Source organism: Megalobrama amblycephala, linkage group LG7 (assembly GCF_018812025.1).
Source record: "Megalobrama amblycephala isolate DHTTF-2021 linkage group LG7, ASM1881202v1, whole genome shotgun sequence".
In the NCBI taxonomy this organism is placed as follows: Eukaryota; Metazoa; Chordata; class Actinopteri; order Cypriniformes; family Xenocyprididae; genus Megalobrama; species Megalobrama amblycephala.
Genome location: NC_063050.1, coordinates 51,027,933 through 51,048,643, shown reverse-complemented (window position 1 = coordinate 51,048,643; position 20,711 = coordinate 51,027,933). Strand labels below are relative to the sequence as shown.

Below are 20,711 nucleotides of genomic sequence, written 5' to 3'. Positions count from 1 at the left end.
ACTAAACACAAGAATCTTTTTCTCATTTTCACAGCAATATAACGTTGTTTTAAATGCGTACAGCTCAAGTTGTTTACCGCGGTGCAATAGAGCAGTGATTATGCATGCTAATTATGCACGATTCAATGGTTATTCAGGTGCTACAGGCGGCAATGAAAACTCCCTAGACAGTGGTATGTCTGTAAGTGTGCGCAGGGAAGAGAGGCTTGACACGAGGAGGGCAAAGGCCCCGTGTCCCTGTCTCATGTTCAGACATGTCTTCCTCTCCAATCTCACTTTCTGTCTCCTCTCCCCTCCAGCCTCTTCACTGCTAATTGCTTTTCACACCTACAGTGTTTTTCAAGCATTTTTTTCCAGGCCTACACAGTCCCCTGAGGTGTCACTAGCTGCCCTAAAGAGCAGTTTGTCTGGAGAAATACGCAGACAGACAGATACACAGGGGTACGGATGCTACTATCTTTGTTTGTCTTGTGCATATACAGTACTTGAGCGTGTTTGTATCCTGCCTGTGATCAAATGGGGAAAAAAAGAATGGTGACACTGGGCGTAACATAAACCTGGACCCCATTAATCTCTGAACTGCCTGAAACTGACTACCTACACAATAAACAACACTCCAGCATGTGCTTCTTAAATCATACCACAGGACCCTCTGGCTTGGTAAACATCACTGTCAGATCTTATATTTGGCTTAGGTGCCCACTGCACATAAAAAATATATGAGAGTAATATTATGCATTGTGGACACTGCAATGATAATATGTTCTTCTATGTACCTTATAGCACCATAAAAGTAACTAATGGTAGCCTGTTGTTGTAAAAAATGGTAATCAAACAATACCATAGTAAATATATGGCATTGGTATCATGGTATACTTAGAAGGACCTTACAGTAGTGGACAACAGACAGACAGACAGACAGACAGACAGACAGACAGATAGATAGATAGATAGATAGATAGATAGATAGATAGATAGATAGATAGATAGATAGATAGATAGATAGATAGATAGATAGATAGATAGATAGATAGATAGATAGATAAACAAGTCATAAAGTAAAATATCTAGCTTCCACTAGACCGGCAAATACAGAATATTAAACTTAGGAAGAAAGCGTAACCGATGTTGCATCAGTTAAGTTTTTTTAGTAAGTTGAATACAGAAGGCGTAGGACGTAGCGTAAGTGTTTTGAACAGCAAGAGGCGGTCCTGCAGAAGAATTTTACTTTATAACTTGTTAAAAATGGATATTTTTCTTACACAAACGCATCGCTTTGCTTCAGAAGGCCTTTATTAACCCCCCGGAGCCATGTGGAGTATGTTTTGCTTTGGATGGATGCACTTTCTTGAGCTTTATACTCATTGGTCCCGTTCACTGGATGGATGGATGGATGGATGGATGGATGGATGGATGGATGGATGGATGGATGGATGGATGGATGGATGGATGGATGGATGGATGGATGGATGGATGGGGGAAAATTGTCCAATAAAATTTTCTCTAAAATGACAAACCATCTGCTTCTGGCTTTCAATAGCAAGTAGCAAATCATGGTTCAAAGTTCACATGGTTGACATAAAATTTGGCCTATTGGCTATTTAATAAAACGGAACTTTGATATGTCCCACCCCAACTTCCTGTTTCAACAAGAATTATGTCAGCACAGTGTAACTTCCTTGCTGATTCCTGGAAACGAAACTTAGCTAAAATCAAACAGCTGCATGGCATATCTTTTTTGTCCTATGAAGACGTCCTGTAGCGCTATCCTTCTCATACTCAGCTCAGTGACTTTCAGAATATAATGCAGTCTGACACACAATCACACTGGCTTTTCAATATCAAACTGCACAATGGCCACTCATTTAAATTCTGCCATGCTTTTAGGCCAGCAGCCGCAGGACGTGCTCCAGGATGGCTCGTCAACCGGCCAAGGCACTAAAATTGAAATTAAATAATGCTGAGAGTCTGCATGGAAAGCTGCACGCTTGGCCCCCGGGGGGGCTGCCTAATAAGCTATAAGTGCCTGTGAAATATTAAATAGATGCCGGGGAGGGTTCCCAAGGGGGAGGGAGGGTTGCCATCTTCAATCCGGTCGGGAAACAAATAGCATGGCTGTCCGATACAGCGCTGACATTTACGGATGACTGGGGTAGACCGCAGGAGCCTGAGGCTTTCATACACAACACTAAAACTGGCTATAAAGCAACATTTGTGATTTTTTTCCCCCAAATCTCACACCTTTAGAAGAGAGAATATTCTGGTCTTCCGAGATTCCCGTCAAAACGAGCCGTCTCCAAATTCCCATTATGTTGCCATTGAAAGCCTTAGGCCTTATCAGAATGCATTAGGTCCTTTTTTTTCCCATCAACGATATTAAAACTTTTTTCATGGGGAAATTGGCTTCTCGGGGTAAAAAGAGACTTTTTTAAATCTTTGAATTCCCAAATGTGTCACTTTATACTGTTCCAGATTGATTGCATTTTTTTGAGCTATCAATATCTTGCTACACTTCAGGGTTGCTGATATATTTCCAATGCCCTAAAAACATCACTGAAATTGCTGTGTCCTAAAAAAACATTATTGACCTATTTGAATAATTATCAAGCATATGAAATCATCATCAAGCTCTACTAAGACAAGCCTTTACGAACTGTGATGTATACATGTATAAAGACTATTAATATCCAGAAAATTGATTAACTGTGGTAAGTTAGTGGACACAGGAATAATGTATGCCAATTGCCAATAATGCTGAAAAACATGCAGTTGCATCTCCAAGTAAGCTGCAGATTGAAATGAACTGATATGCAGTCACAGGTTTATGTAGCCTACATTAGGTATGATATTAGATATATCAGATTGTAGAAGCTGGAAACAATTCATAATGTTTGTAAAAAAAAATATTGATTTAAGAACAGCCTTTATTATAGTGTTCATGGTGTTTTTATTTATATGATACTCATTTTGTGCACACATGACCCTTGTGGCCTTTGGTCCGCTGGTTTGTGACCTTCTTGACCATGACCTCACTCTCCTGAACGTGCTGGGTCCATTGATTCTTCATTAAGGGCAAAGGACATGCATTGATCTCTTGTCCCCAAGGAAAAGTGGAAATAGGGTGATATCATGCTCGCAGTTTAGAAACGCTGATGCTGCTCAATATCTTTGCACCTCAACATCTGCAGATATCACTGCATAGTAAACACGAGAACTTTCATCACTAGAGTGAAGCGTAGACTCCCTTGAGTGATGCAGACTTCATCGCTCACATCTGTCTCACTCTTACCAGTAAGTCTTCTAGATTCTCTCCTCAACCCAAACAACTGTCTCTCTGTCAATATTTTATGTCTGAGAGGTGATTTTGAATCAGATCTGGTTTCGATTTAAGCCCTTCCACTGCCGTACAGCATTTAAATCCTTCTACAACAATTTACTTTTACCTCTGTATGCATTACATGGACACAGTGTTTAGCATTCAGAAGGAACTTGCTGTTTGCATATTGAATAATGTGTTAGGGTGAGAAAATATAATGGAAATATATTCGTAGAATGATAATGAGACAAATGGATGGATGGATGGATGGATGGATGGATGGATGGATGGATGGATGGATGGATGGATGGATGGATGGATGGATGGATGGATGGATGGATGGATGGATGGATGGATGGATGGATAGATAGATAGATAGATAGATAGATAGATAGATAGATAGATAGATAGATAGATAGATAGATAGATAGATAGATATTCTCTTGAGGTCTCTTCTGACCTCACCACCCCTTTTTCTTTTTTCTCAAAGAAGAAGAGTATCACATTAAAGATATGGCCAGATATTTTATTTGCCATCTTTATTGCATCTATCTCAGATCAATCTGCTCACAGCCCCCCAGGTAAAAGGCATCTGGCTTTGCTACTGGAATAAAAATTGCCTGCTGAAGTGCTCCTTGAAAAATGTCGTTCATACCACACCTATCCTAACTACATCATGTGAGCCACAAGATGCTTTTTAGAAGCACATTAGTTAGTATGGTTTAGGGCACAAGAAGCTGCTTTGACCTTGTCTAGAGTAAATTGTGCAAGCTAAGCTAAACCGAGGCAGCTCCTCCAAGCAACGGAGACTCCGAGCCAGCACTCATAAGCACAAGGTGAATTTAAATGTGCTTGCTAGTGTGTGTAAGTGTTTGCCATCTAAAAGTCGGAGCCAGGCCTTTCAATCATACCTTGCCTAAATGTGCTGACGATGACTCATTGTATATATAGCAAAATACAGATGGAGGAGATGGACGCTTGAAGTGGACCATTAGAAAGGGACCTGTTTATGAAGCACGGTGTCGTAAAACATCTGACACCTCTTCAGATTTTCCATTACTCATTTCTTGCCACTTTTCTTAGACTCTTTCAGTGGAACATAGTAATGAGGGTTAAGAATGAGTGTGGTACATTGGCAGTGTGTTTTGTACTACTGCAATCTTTCAAACCACAACTACAGAAGACATTCCAGCTCAATTTTAGCCCAATACTGAACTGACGGCATATAAACACTCATTCCCTGCTAATATCTAGTATCAGCCTCAGATGGACTCTCAGAACTAATGTGCAAAAATTATGGTTCATAGCAGTACCTCATCGTTACATATTACACTATCCTAAGGCAATATGCACCTTTTAGGGGTAGATGAGGTACAATTTTGCCCTTTTAAGGGTACTACCCCAGTGACAAACTATAGCACCCCAAATAGTACAATTTTTGAACATTGTTTCTGAAAGTGTATGGTGCACACTGCACACACAAAAAATGGCAAGAGCTTTTCCAAAATGGCAAACTCTAATCTGATGGGCTGGTTTTACTCAATATCCAGGGTGGGCAGATTTATATCAGTTTGTTAGGAAACCAGGCCAGTATGAGACTTCCAAGGAACTACTTGCTTGATTTGAGACATTATTGGCATTGAAATCTATTCAAGAGTTTTGTTTCAGACACTTGCAAGTAACCAAGACATGCACATTCTCTTTACACCAGACTACTAAGGTCCGAAGAGACATCCACACTGACGCACGTCCTGATTTTGCTGAGTTAGACGCGTTCTTGGTTCAACATATTTTGTTGATCCAGGTACAACATTCCTGTCCGAAAATTTATTCCTAACCATTTCCCTTACCTTAAACCTGACCCTACCCATAAGTTATCCCTAAATGATGTGAATAACACTGATGCAGAAGTGCCTAACCCTGATTGTAAGCCTAAACATGACATAACCTGTAAACTTGTCCTTAAAATCTGATTGGTTGACTGGAATGTTGTTCCAGGATCAACAAAGATGTACTTGGTGAAATCGGGTTCCACCAGCGATCAAATTGCTGAAGGGTGACATGCAGCTGTACTGTCGGTTGTCGTATTGTCAACAGTCTCTGTTGGAGCCTCCAATCGTCAACTCTGAAATGGCAAAATGAGCTGGATGTTTTATCACAGGGGTGTCCAATTCTACTCTTGGAGGGCCATTTTTCTGCAGAGTGTTGCTCCAACCCTAATTAAACACAATAATCAACTAATCAAGGCCTTCAAGATCACTTCCAGGCAAGTGTGTTGGAGCTAAACTCTGCAGAAAAATGGCCCTCCAAGCGCAGGACTGAACACTCCCCTGTTTTACTGTAAATCATGCAAGAGAATATTGATACTATTGATTCACTCAATTTTCACTTTCACTCTCACTTTACATTTCCACTTATGCCAAGTGACCTGGGGTCTCATTTATAAAACTTTGCGTAGATTTCATCCTAAAAGTGTACGTACGCGCAAAAGCTAGATTTTGCGTACGCACAAAAAAAATCAGATTTATAAAACCATGCGTACGCCAGAACCTGTGCACAAATCCTTTTATAAATCCCAGTCAGCGGAAGATTGTGCGTACGTGCATCTCCACCGTGCCTCCTCCCCGAAATCACCATATATGGAGATTACGACGCCTAGTTTTACTATGCATAACCTCATCTGCATATCATTTCCATACATATTCCCATCCACGTGACACCATGCCATCAAAGGTACAAGACAATGTAAAATATTAGATACGGATTATAAATGCCATTTGTGCCACACATTATATTGATAAAGATCATCCAATATCCTCTTTATGTTTTAGAATAAATATATCAAAATATCGATAAAAACAAAATTATATAAAATACTTAAAAGATAAAGGTTTTAGAATAGAGCTGATTCATTCATTTCCACTGGCCAAATAGTATTTTAATAGTTTTAAACAATTCAAATCAAATGTATACAGTTTTGCTGATAAGGTGAACACATCTTTTAGGAAGTTTATAGGCTATTTTTAGTGGAAACAGATAGGCCTACTTATTTATTGCAGTCGTCTGTCTCGGCGCGTCACTGACAAAGTATTTTAAAAAGAAAACATGCAAATCTTACCATTTTCCTCATATTATATCCTTCAAATGGTAATTGTTTGAAGATCCTTCACACGACATCAACACCTTATTATTGGACCTATTCAAACTGGACAACGGACTGTTCGACCAGCAGTGTCTTCCATAATTTCCAAGTTAAGTGTGCATTGATCATCGTTCTCGCTAAAATATTTTGTCATACCATCTGCAGTTTAGTTTAAAGAGGAATTCTTGTGCTCCCAGCGCTCCTCGCTGTCATTAAAACAGCGTGTCACAGGAAAAGTGATCGAAAGTAGCACATCTACTATCTGAATTCATATCACTTTTGTTTAAATTCTACGTAATATAATTTCAGTGCTTATCGGCAATAGTGAAGTGTAATATTAATGTAAATGTTTATCAAATGAAAACGTGTTTCCACGCGAGTTTAAATAATTCTTTTATTTAGCCTATTTAAACTGTTATTGTGGACATGAACTGTATTTATGATTATGACTCAGAATGAGGATTTAAAGTGGTTTTCCTTCATCTGCCGTCAGTCCCTCAGCTCACCATCAGTGTCGCCAAACTGCTCTGTCTCCAAAATGTTCGTAGGCACGGCTCAAAGTTTGCTTAAAGGTGCGCACATTCTCCCGTCAAGTTTATTTTTATAGATCACAACCTTTGCGTGGGAACTGCCGTGCGCACGTTTCCAGCCCCGTTTTGTGCGTACGCACGCTTTATAAATGAGACCCCAGATATGTTTACCTGTTTTGGAGACCAATTGGGAATGTTTTTCAAGGTATTACCTCTCTGAAACCTCTGTACACTAGCCTAATCTCAACAACAAATACAGCCAGAGTGGAGCTGTCCAACCAGATGAAGCCACCCAAGCAGGAAAAGAGATTGAACATTTATACACAGCAAATTCAGAATGTTCATTTAGGGAGTGAAGGGAGCATTAGCCTGAGCTGTATCAGCAGAACAGATCAGCCACTGAGGGGGGGATTTTTGGTGTCTGTCCTTCTCTATCTCTTCCCCCTTCTTCCCTATGTCTCTTCCTTGACTGTTTGGATAAATCTCCAAATGTACCACAAAGCATAAAGCAGGGAATGTCTTAAACATAAATAAAGACTCGGCACATGGTCTAATTTAAAATGGTACCTGTATCTTCACGTCTGGTTGTTCTTTTAGGCAAATCCTACAGATGTAACTGAGATACGCCCTCCCCCACTGCTGCTACAAATTGGCGGCCCATGGGGAAGTCACACTGGGTTTAAACCACTCATAAAGGAAAGTGCTTAAAAACAACATTCATTTCACACCAGCAGGGACAATGCAGCCCCAAAGACGACAGTAATTTCAGACAGTAAATTAACAGACAGTAATTTAGACTAATGTATCCAAAGTACAAGACCATTTGTCAGTAGTCTTTTAGAGAGACTTAATGGAGTAGTTCACCCAAAAATGAAAAATCTGTCATCATTTTCTCAGTCTCATGTTGTACTAAAACTGAGGGGGAGTACCTTCCTTTCAATTCCCCAGGAGAAAGAAAGTCATACAGGATTGGAATGGTACGAGGGTGAGTAAATGATGACAGGATTTTTATTTTCAGGTGAACTATTCCTTTAACAATGTACACCTTGTCCAGATTTTTCATGACTTTGGGGAATAGATCACCACATTGCGAACTCTACTCAACTTTTTCTTTCATTGCTAGCTTTCACTGTTCTTATTGAAAGTGTGATTGGCCATTTAGAATTCAGAACCTGAATTTACTGTGTAAATGTGTTGATGAACAGAATATGCCATCTGAACAACAGTAAAACTTTAGAAATGTATTAAACAAACAGCTTGTGGGGCAAGGGTGTCTAATCCTGCTCCTGTCGAGTTTAGCTCCAAACTTCACCAACACATTCTCCTAAACGTTTCTAGCAATCCTAAACACCTTGATTAACTGGTTCGGATGTGTTTAATTAGAACTGGACCTAAACGCTGCAGGATAATGGCCCTCCAGAATCAGGATTGACCACCCCTTTTTTAGGATACCCCAAGTCTCAAAGCTATATAAGGGTAAAAGAAAAGGACTGACATTGGTAGAACCGATTTCCTGGTCATTGTAATGTAAGTCAGACTCGGAAAAGTGAGAGTCTATGGATGAACATAATTAATTTTACAGCTGAGGGGAAACAGCTCCACAAAAAGCCTTCTAGACGACCCCCTTTCCCAGTGACAGCTGCACTGCATCCCTGCGTAAGCCCTTTAGGCTCGCTCTAAACCCTATTATATCTCTCTTAACGTCATTCCTCTTCTCACATAGTTCCACCTAGCACTCCTCCTCTCAAAGTCGCCTTTTTCTCCTAAATTCTCCATACCGCATATCTCTGTTTTCCACATACTCCCTTCCCCCTGACTCATATCTTTCTCTCTCATCCGATAAATTAAGAGAAGCCTCTTTCACACCCTTTTTTCCCTTATCTGCCACTTTCCCCTCATCACCAATTCAGCACACAGGGTAGGGTTTGCGAATGCTCCATCGAAGGTAAATTAATTGCACGCACGTCCTTATCGTTCGTCATTCCGTAGGACAAGTGCTTAATTTTTCTCTTTTTTCAAACTAATTTCCTTTATCCCTCACATTCTTCTCACCTGCAATCCAGTCGTTCCAGCTCAAAGTGGGGGTTGAAGTTGAGCACGATGCGCTGTGAGGGTTCGGGTGCGCTGATCACCCACTGGCAGCTCTGATGGGGCGGGTATTCCAGGGGGTATCCTGGAGATGTGATGTAACCGGCATCGCTGGCATCCAGGTGGCCTCCACATGTCTCAGCTAAGACAAATGGGAAAGAGACAAACAGAAAGAAAGTTAGGTGTGGCAGTGTTTTAGATAAGTTAGTTACTCGGTGTTGCCAAGTCTACGGTTTTCCCGCGGAATTATGCTACTTTAACACTGTTGCCGTGGGTTGATTTTCATATCCGCAGGTTGAAGTGTCCCCAAATAACATATTTAGCCCTTGGAATATGAAATTTACCAGGGGAATCCCGGCAAAAAATGCCCCCGGAACGCAATTTTTACCAGGGGACCCCCCCTGAAAAGCGACTGGGCTAGTTTTGAGTAGCAATTGTGTTGGTTTTGTTATGAAAGGGATAACTTAAAGGGATAGTTCACCCAAAAATAAAATGTATCCCATAATTTACTCACCCTCAAGCCATCCTAGGTGTATATAACTTTCTTCTTTCAGCTGAAAACAATTAGAGTTATATTAAAAAATATCCTGGCTCTTCCAAGCTTTGTAATGGGATTGAATGGCGCCCAAGTTTTTGAAGTACCAAAAAAGCGCATCCATACATCATAACCTTATCCATATGGCTCCAGTGGGTTATTGAAGGCCTTCTGAAGTGAAGTGATGGGTTTTTGTAAGAATAATATCCATATTTTAAACTTTATAAACCATAATTACTGGCTTCCGGTCACGGCCGGAGGTCACTCTTCCGCCAGAACTCAACTCGCGTATGACAGCTGCCAGAAGCCAGTGATTATAGTGTATAAAGTTTTAAATATGGATATTTTTCTAACAAAAACCCATCACTTCACTTCAGAAGACATTTATTAACCCACTGGAGTTGTATGGATTGCTTTTATAATGGATGGATGGATGCGCTTTTTGGAACTTCAAAATCTTGGGTACCATTTACTATTATAATGGTATAAAGCTTGGAAGAGCCAGGATATTTTTTAATATAACTTTGATTGAGTTCGGCTGAATGAAGAAAGTCATACACACCTAGGATAGCTTGAGGGTGAGTAAATTATGGGATAATTTTCATTTTAGGGTTAACTATCTCTTTAACACTGATTTGGTCAAGCAGAGTGGCGTGAACGCAAGGCAAATTAAATACATAAATCACAAGCGCTACCAAATCTCTGAGTGAGCACTGCATGGCTAACAGGAATATCTATGTTTTCAAAATCAACCCTATTTCCTTCATTAATACAAGTTCCTATGTCACTAACTGGTGAATGTTGGGTGATGTCAACAAGGCCCGTTGGAAATACATCAAATTAGGTAAGACTGTTAGGGAATGCTGACTTAAAGCTAAAATAATATCTCCCTAATGATACTGCTGTGCATATATACTGTATATCTACAGTAAATAGTTTTAATTTGACAATTCGTGACATGACGCCCACATTTCCAATTACCTTATGTTCTGTCAACCTTTCCCCACAATGCTAAGAAGCATTCAATATATTTATGACGCTCTCTACAGAATATAAGCCAACTCTTAAGACAGGAAGTGACACGCAGGGCTCTTCTCTGGAGGTTCAAGGGTCATCCCCAAAGCTGCAATAGGATCCAGCATAACAAAGCCTTCTTCTACCACCCCACCCAATGTGCTCTCCCTGCTATCTTCACCAAACACTCCATCCACATTCTAGCGTTCACTCTAAAATGCGAAACAGTCCTTTTTCATGCCGCCCTCACACATACAGTAGTGGATATCATTCTGGTCATTATTATTCTAAATGGAGCTAAGATTAGGAGACAGAAATACTTTCTGGTCTTTCACCATGACAACCGTGCAGTGAGGGGTTTTTAACCACATACCAGCCAAACGACAACTGAGGAATTAGCAGACTGGTCATTTCTACTATGCAGCACATTTTCATGAATTCTTCATATATATCTCACAAAAAATGGAAACCAAATAAATTTGTTTGCTTTTATCAGAACATCCCAATGATATTAATTTTAAATTAGTTCACAATTATATATATATATAAAGTATGACTTCGTAAAGTAAGCTAACATTACAATTAAAGCTGAGCTTAACCTGAGCATATTTTATTTTTCATATAATAGAAGCATTTTCATTTTTAGAGGTTACAGAGTTAAAAAGGTACTGCAAAAAAGCAATGACTCAGACACTGAGAACGTGGTTATTGTCATCAATCTTATGAGAAGACAAGCCTAGAGATTATATTTTCTGCCTGATAAAAAAACAAAATGTACACCTCCACAAAAGGTGAGTGGAGCTCGCTAACACACTTACGTTTAGTAGGATACATCACAGCACACATCGGAAAGGGAAAGTGGGAATAGTGCAGGTTCAGAGAGGAAGAGGGTGGTTTGATTGACAGTTCTGGGTCTGATGTTGGCTTCTGCAAATACATAGATAAACACGGCTGTCTAGCTAGCGTTAGGAAAACTCCTCCTCCTCTCTGACTGAACAAACTTCATGACTACTTCATCCTTACCCCACAACTGGTAAAAGCTAGTGCATAGGAGAATCTATACCAGTGGGCACATTTCTAACATTTTATGATCATTTCCCAAGTTTAGAGGGTTGCAGCCAGAGAGAATCAAATCAAAAATGAGACTCAAAGAGACTCCATGAACTCCAAAACTCTCAATATCTATGAATTTCCAGAAAACTTGTGAAATTGCCCTTCAAAAGCGAGCTGCAGGGCATCCTAAAACCATGCTAAAGATCTTCAGAGCTATGCATTGGTGTGGTGGAAAATCATGAGACATGGAGTTGAGTATCGCCTGAAGCCAAGACTCCCATACGTGCTGATGTGCCAGTCATAAGGGCCTGAATAAAATTCTTTCAAGTGTTGACATTTCCACTGCTATTATGTCTCTGTAAAAGGTACACTTAAAATGAGGTGGCATTTAAGGCAACAACCGAATCCTTCTAACCCTTTCAACTGCATCCTCCGAAGGGGAAAAGCTAGCCAAGCGCACACACAGAGACACTAATAAAAAATTACAAGAAATAGATATAAAGAAGCACGTATTGTCTGATTGTATATATGGACACACTTTAGTTTAGGGTCTAATTCTCACTATTAACTAACTATTAACTATGAATTTTGCCTCAATAACCCCCTAATTACTGCTTATTAATAAGGTAGTTGTTACGTTTAGGTATTGGGAAGGATTAAGGGATGTAGAATATGGTCATGCAGAATAAGGCATTAATATGTGCATTATAAGTACTAATAAACAACCAATATCCTAGTAATATGCATGCTAATAAGAAACTAGTTAATAGTGAGAATTGGACCCTAAACTAAAGTGTTCCCATATATGGATGAATGGATGGATGGATATGTTAATGTGATGTCAAATGCCATTTAAATAACATTATTATTCATTTTTTTATTTTCTTTACATTATTGAGAATTGGAGGTTTGTTGTTAAAGTCATCATGAAAAAAACGGTCCTAACAATATAGGCTTCATTTTCTTTTTTATTATTTCCTTTTTTTATTATTATGTGCTGAAGATGACTTGACAGTTCCCTTCCTATGAATTCCTCACCTCATCTCAGTATTATTACCCAATATATTACAGGAACACAAAAGGACAGACAGATAGCAATCATTCTAGCATTTTCATTCAGTCTGCATGTATTCTGTGGCTGTGTCTATCGCTCTATTGTGTGTTTTTAGGGAAGAGGGTCTTGAGGATAAATCCATGAGGGGGGATTTTGCGTGCTCTGCACTTTTTTAGACAGATCTGTCCTTTCATGTAAGGAGACAGACGGGGAGAGGGGCTACAGACAGCCTCCAGAAGAGATTTCAGAACTGGCTGCTGGAATGAACAAAGAATAAAAATAAGGTTGTGTGTCATTTAAACAGTTCGTTCATCCTAAAATAAAATCCATAAACATGATCCATATGACTTGCGCAGCATCTTTTTTGTGAGAAACACACTGAAATTTAAGTCATTAACAGTAAGCTTTGACTGGATCACTGGATTGAGTCTTTGTAAACATTTCAGATCAGGTTTTTTTTACTGATTCATTCGAAAGATCTGACATCTGACTGAATGATTTGTCCATACTGAACGTCCCCACTTCTCTCACAAAGTTCAAACTTAAAGGGTTAATTCACCCAAAAATGAAAATTCTGTCATCATTTACTCACCTTCATGTCGTTCCAAACCCGTAAGTCTTTCGTTCATCTTCAGAACACAAATGAAGATATTTTTGATGACATCTGAGAGATTTCTGTCCCCCCATTGACAGCTACTCAACTGACACTTTGACGCTTCAAAAAGTTTATAAAGAGATCATAAAACTAATCAGTTGTGGTAAACAGAAGCTCAAGAATGTTCGCTTGATGCGTGCAAGAACCAATGAGGTTCCTTCTCGTGTTAAGCATCATGTTTGAGCTTCAGCAAGAACCAATGAGGTTCATTCTCGTGTTAAGCATCATGTTTGAGCTTCAGCAAGAACCAATGAGGTTCATTCTCGTGTTAAGCATCACGTTTGAGCTTCAGCAAGAACCAATGAGGTTCATTCTCGTGTTGCGCATCACGTTTGAGCTTTAGCAAGAACCAATGAGGTCCATTCTCGTGTTAAGCATCATGTTTGAGCTTCAGCAAGAACCAATGAGGTTCATTCTCGTTGTTAGTGTAGGGTAGTGTTCAATTCACTGACAAACATGTTTTGAACGACAAAGATCAAATTAAAATAATAATCGATTTATCTTTTTTTGTCTAACCCTTAATAATGTGAGATTCTAGTTAAAGTATTTAAAAGACTAAAAGAGTCAAAATGCAAAATGCCTAAATACAAATCTCTCTCTCTATCTCTCTGTGTGTGTGTGTGTGTGTGTGTGTACTTTGAGTGTGCATGCCCAGATGTTTTGTTCATCTCTGCTGATATTAATTTCTATTAATGGAATCATCGCTGTGCTGAGCTGTCACCGCGGCGATAAGTTGCAATCATGTAGAGAGGCCATGATATATCTCCATCTCTCTCTCCCACTCTTTTTCTCTCCGTTTCTCTCTGCATCCTTCCATTCGCACCTTAATTAAAAAGTGCTGTCACCCGCGGTGAGGAAATCAGCACCGATCCATTCATCCTTACCAAAGCTCTCTCTTTCTCTTGCTCACTCACACTCTTTCTCACGAGTTTCATTGCTACCAAAAGAGTCCATATACGAAATAAATTTCATTCTATTCTTCATACACAGCTTTCATGTGACTTCAAATGACATGAAATATAATGGACAAATCCTATTGTCCTCTTTCATTGTACTTTTATGGTGTACTTTTTCCATATTGGTTTGTAAAAACATAAGGGTGAGTAAATGATAACAGAATTTTCTTTTCTTTTCTTTTTTTTAAAGAGAATTATCCTTTTAAAAAACAGAAACTTCTGAAACTTCTTGACTTCACTTTTTAGAACAGATTCCACATCTTCTAAATCACTCTAAACCTTCTATATTCTTCAGAAAAGCCACCGACCTTCATAAACAGCACTGTTAGAGCATCATAAACCACAAGACCAACAACTGGACTGGAATTAAATAGTATAAAGACATTAAATACAATAAATAATTACATGTAATCACAATAAGCAACTAATACAGTTTATTAGACCAACTTTAGGCTGTTTCCAAGAAACAAAGAACAAACGATTGCTTAATTACCATGGAAATCAAATGACGTGCGGTCAGGTGTCGTGTCCATGCATCAGCTATTTTGCAAAGACTTCGAACGCAGTGCATCCAGTCAGATTTTAAATATTTTCTAATACACTTCAGTCACCAATTCCCAGTCAACATCTGATCATGCATCATGAATTCTGCAGTTACCGTTCACCGAAACTTCTGCGGTGTCCTAATTTACAAACATCAATGTGTCACGTTGTCTGTCTTCCCTCTTACACCCACACACATGCTCCACTAAAAGCTCAAAATGACACCAACTAGGAGGGGCCGTTTCAATTATTTATGCTATATTTTTAATTCCTCCTCAATTCAAGCAATCCAGGGAATTCTCTGCACCCACTGCCTCTGCGGGGATTGATCCGGTCGTGGTTTCCTGGCCCCAAATGCAAATTTCTGACCTTCTTTTCCGAGCTAGCTACTGCATAGATTAGTACCTCTTCTATTCATGAACACCAGAAAAATAGGATGAAACGGCATACACAACCACTCAGGGTGTTGCAGATGAAAAGATGATGTGTGTACGTGTGAGGAGACGTCTTTCTGTCTATCTGCAGGAACGCTGGGGAGAACTAAGTGCTTTGTTTGTTCGCATGAAGTATTTATATGTGTCTTTTCATCCTTTAATCAGGTGTGTCAAGCTAAACTGGACGCAAAAAAAAGTTGTCCTAGAGGTAAAGGAAAGCTGCTAACCTAGACTACAGTAGGCGAATATCTCTATTACTAGAGATTTGAAAAAACCCTTAACCATAAAAATTAAACTTTGGTTAAATTCGCAGTTTGTGCTTCAGACATGAACGATACCTCAAACTGTGCAGCTTTGAGATGCATGCCATTACTTTTCTAAGACATCAGACTTGGGATGTTTGCCTGAAGGATGATAAAATTGGCAAAAACATCCCATAGAAGTACCAGAATATCATAGAGACTTGGAGGTTGGCTCTTTTTCAGTAAGTAACCACCAAAAATATCCTAGTAAAAACATGTGACAATCACCCATTACACCCTATAGCATCATGGCAGCAAGTGTTGCATGGGCAAACGCCACTCAAAAAGAGTTCAAATGCAGTTTAAAATGCTCTCTGACACTGTTTTCAGAAATTAGGTTAAATATAATAGTGTCCTTCGTCTAAATACATCACCGGTTCCTCAAACTTAAAATACACTGCAAAAAATGCATCAATGCAATGATCCTGAAAGAGAAGTCAAGGGTAAACTTTAAGTTGGATTGAAAATGGCAGCAATTGGGTTGTTTTAACCCTGCGGTTGGGTTAAATGTTTGCCCAACGTGCTGGGCAGTTTTATTTAACTCAACTATTGTTTAAAAATTGCTATATTGCTTGCTTAAAAAGAACTCAAAGTATGTTGGAAATTAACATTTATTAATAAGTTTAATGAATAATAATTAAACAATAAACATTAAATTGCTTATTAATAAATGCTCACCTTTTGATTATTATTGTTGTCTCTAGTAATTATGTGTCTGATTTTTAATTTCCAACCTATTTTGGGTTCATTTTAAGCCAGCTACATAGTCATTTTTAAACAATAGTTGGGTTAAATAAAACTACCCAGCATGCTGGGCAAACATTTAACCCAAACGCTGGGTTAAAATAACCCAATCACTAGGTTTGTCCATTTTCAACCCAACTTGGGTTGTTTTTAACCCAGCACTTTTTAGATTGTAGCATCATGGCAGCAAGTTTTGCATGGGCAAATGCCACTAAAAAAGAGTAAAAAATGAAGTTTAACATGCTCTCTGCCAAGAATTGGGTTAAATATAATAGTTTCCTCCCTCTAAATGCATCACCGGTTCCTCAAACTTAAAATACACTGCAAAAATACATCAGTGCAATGATCCTGAACCTTTTCCCTTTTAAACAGGGATTTGCGAGAAAAGTCTAGGGTAAACGTCAGGTAAACTCCCTGAAGGACTTGTAGAGAAGGTTCCAGATGTGAATAAGAGGTTTGATTAAAGGAGGTACAAATGAGAGGCAGGTAAAAATAGAGCTTTTGATCATAAAGAAAAAGACTCTGTTAACATATGGACAGTCTGATATCATTCTATGTGGGTCAACGTGTCATTTTTTGGCGCGGACAAAAACGGAGACGGGCCCCTAAAGGCATGGACCTCACACAAGAGACGCTGTGTCTTTGTTGTCCATAATTCAGCGTATTGTGTTGCACTTGTTGCAGTCGGTGCCGCTCTGGGAAGGGGGCGTCACAGAAGTACCTGCGAGACTGTAGTTCAAATGGGTTTTTTAACACCCAACCTTGAAATAATGCCATAATTGTTTGCACAAGATGTAAGCTCACAAATCAAAACTGTTTACATAAATCACCCCCAAATAAATATGAAAACAATTATCAAAATGTAATTGCAGAAAATAAACAACAGTGTAAAACGCCATCTCTATTCATCTGCGCTTCACACTACTGCAATTTATGAACTCCATTTCTAAAGCACAGACACTTTAAAGTGGTTATTCCTTCTGCAATGCCATCACACCCATTAGCCAGATACTTTTGGATGAAAGTTTTAGCAATAAAACAACAATGGTGAAGAGCCAAAGTCAAGCCACAACACTCTAAAAAACGCTGGGTTAAATATGGACAAACCCAGGGATTGGGTTGTTTTCACCCAGCCATTTTTTTCAAACAATTTTGGATTTATTTTTTTAGCCAGCAATATAGTAATATAGTAAAAGGCATGTTTTTGCTCACCCCCAAATAGGGGCAAATTTGTGGGGTATTTTAAGCCGAAACTTGACCAGACCAGAGACTTATATTACATCATGTGAAAGAGGGCATAATAGGTGCCCTTTAACCCAACCTGCTGGGTTTGTCCATATTTAACCCAACTTAGGTTGTTTTTAACCCAGCATTTTTTAGAGTGAATATCATCCATATTCAAAGTAAGACTGTTCATTCATCTGCAGCTGCAACTTTCCATTATTTGAAGACCTTTCACCACCAATTCAAGCTGCTTCATCATTTTTGTTTCAATCTGTTGGCCTAAAACTGCAGGTGCTGCTGCACTGTAAATACAGCGTATATATATAGGCTATTCTTTGAGAGGAATAGGGCAGAGATGACTGTAAACTGCACTGTTAGTTTAATAGGTTGTTGTACATGGTGATAGGCTACTTATACAAAGCATCATTCATTAGGATGTTATCACAGTAAGGTTTTGAGTCGTCAAAAGACCAATTAGCCAAATCAAATGCTTGTTTTCCCCTTTAGCTGTTAGCGTTCAAATTAACGATGTATTGTTGACGATATCTTTGAAAACATATCCTGTGAAAACTTGGACGGCATTGTGTTGTTGCAGCCTTAAATCACTTCTGGTTATTTGACAGATTCTAATGAACCATTGTTTTGTTATTCCGGGAGAAATGGGCGAAGCACCTCGTAATTAACAAAAACGCGATAAACGTTAGTTTACGAGGCGTGAGGCGGGCTGAAATTCGCGCGCTCTGAAGTCCGCTCGCGCCGTGACTCTGTTGCCCTGTGAAAACCCCTCATGAAGACCAACAACGACTGTTCACTATCCAACGGTGAGGAACCAAATATAAAGACCCCTAGCTGTCGGGATCGACTTTTTACTGAAATGTGAGTAAATTTCATCTGCTGAGCTCGCGCAAAGATATTTTCTATAAAACCGTCAACGATTAGCAGGTAATAGATATTATATTTGTGCCGGAATTACAGTTTTTTTTCGTTTTCTCGTCGTTACAATGGCGAATATTCGCATTTGACACCATAACTAGCCTATACCATGGTACTAATGACAGTATACTTTTCTATAAAAGTACAAATATCTGATACTGTCTTTTTACACATTGGCTGATAGTGTATTTTGAAGTACTTCGGAATAGCCTATCGCAAATATAATGGTAGCCTACATGAATATCGTAATTATACAGTTACTATAGGCTAACTAACACCAATATAATATCGCCAGAAGCGCAAAAACTTCAGTTGAATTAGCCTACTACCAAAAATCACGTTCATTATACTATCAAACTCGTAACAAGATATTTTCTGGAAAGGTTACAGCGAATGGCTCTATTTTACTTTGTGATTTACCCTCTTAAAATGTATTTCAATGGCTTTTTGTAGCAATATTTGCTTCATCTACATAATAGAAAAAGATCTTGATGTTAAATTACGGGTATTTAGATCTGCATTATGATGTATCAAACTTAAAAAAGTTCTCATATGACATCAATCTCTAAAAACCTTCAAGTTTTTTTTAGTTGACCTTACTTTTTATGATTATAAACGAACTATATTACCGCCCACTTTGGTCTGGAAATCTAAGTTATCCAGCTTCCCAAGTCTGTCTCGGTTTCATCTTGACATGAATATTGTGTGAAAAGAGATAATATCTCAGCAAAACATTTATTTTAGGGATATGAGCAAACAGTGCGAGGGAAAGCAGTTCTGCAGGGCTCAAATAATGTGTACCATTTATCTGCTCTTTGTTAGAAATAAAGCTGTTCTTTTTATCCACTAAATAAAACCAGAAGCTCTCCCTTTCTCAGCATGGTTCGCCCGGACAGCAGAAACACACGCTCGCGTCTCCAGGAGAGAAATCTGTTTGCCATTTGCGGATAGCCTCACAGGATGGGAATTTAGACTCACAGATACAGTTATGAAAGTTAAAGAAGAAAAAAGAAAAAGAAACTTACTTTCTTTTGCGCTGACTTTCAGAACGAAGCAAAAGATAAATGCAATCCCTTGGTGAGATATCCAGAAATCCATCTTTCCAAAATGTGCTGCCTTGAAGAAGTGACCTGTGTTCAACTAGTGATCTTCTTCAAGGAACAAATGTCGATAATTCAGACTAAGAAAAGCACAGAAATAAGCCTTTTTGATTTTATAATGCTCAGAATGTCATATTCAAATGCAGTTCTGTTGAGCCCATTGCGCACAGCAAATGCAAACTGTGCATGACATGATCTATTTCATGTATTCATAAAAAGTCATGCTTTGTCACAAAACCTGTTTTAAAACAAATTAGAGGAGCCGTATTCCGTTATGAAGCCGTCACGGATTTGCGTGCGTTATTGCGCTCCATTGCCTTATTGGTCTCCGATGGGTTGATAGAGGTTTCCGCAGGGATTTCTCCCTTAATCGTCTTCTTAAAACACGCTGCCCTCCGGACACAGCTTAAGTGTTCTGATATCTTCTTGCTCTTGTAAGTCATTCGATCATACTCAGAAGGCATCAAGTTTTGTCTAAACTGCCAGACAGGAGTGGAACTGGTGTTACGCACAGAGGAGCGTGTTGAAGCGCACTGCTGTGCTCGCGCAGAGCTGTGGCAGCGCGTGTGGATTTGCTCGAGAGCGCGAGTGTATGTGTGTGTGTGAGTGAGTCAGTATGTGTGTAATAGCATTTCTGAGCGGCGCAGCTATCGCATTACACTGAGCTTTCTTGGCCCGCCTCCCCTCAGCCACTGATTAGAGAACATCTCTCTCTCCCTCCCTCCCTCTCTCTCTCTCTCTCTCTCTCTCTCGCTCTCTGAGCGTTGAAAAGTTCGGTTCATTTCAGCGAATCAGTTCGTTTCAATGAACGGATCCATAGTACTGGTCCTCGCACAAGTTACCCGCGAGGCATTTTACCCATATTATTATTGTTGTTGTTGCTAAATAAATACTAACAGTTCCAGCGATTCAAAATATTATTTTTTAAAGATTCGTTTCTGAATCATCTGTGTTTTCTTTTTTCTTTGGTTCTGAGAGTCGAATTAATTTGAACGAATCGATTCGTTTTAATCATGAACGGGTCCATAGAAACGGCCAGCGCTCGAAGTTACCACATAATTTACAATTAAATTTACATTATTATTATT

At 39.1% G+C, this 20,711-nt stretch overlaps 1 protein-coding gene across 3 annotated transcripts in view; it reads right to left on the bottom strand.

Moving 5' to 3' along the window:
- nrp2a (neuropilin 2a) overlaps positions 1–20,262 on the bottom strand; it is a 90,668-nt gene extending 70,406 nt beyond the window's left edge. For 2 of the 3 annotated variants that reach the window (XM_048198010.1, XM_048198011.1), the window contains exons 1-2: positions 19,549–20,262; positions 9,041–9,218 (exon numbers count right to left, since the gene is read on the bottom strand). In XM_048198010.1, coding sequence (XP_048053967.1) covers positions 9,041–9,218; positions 19,549–19,621 — 251 coding nt within the window. In that variant the 5' untranslated portion in view covers positions 19,622–20,262. The remainder of the gene's footprint in view (positions 1–9,040; positions 9,219–19,548) is intronic. The other variant, XM_048198009.1, reaches the window with a different exon arrangement.
- Positions 20,263–20,711: the final 449 nt, after the last annotated feature.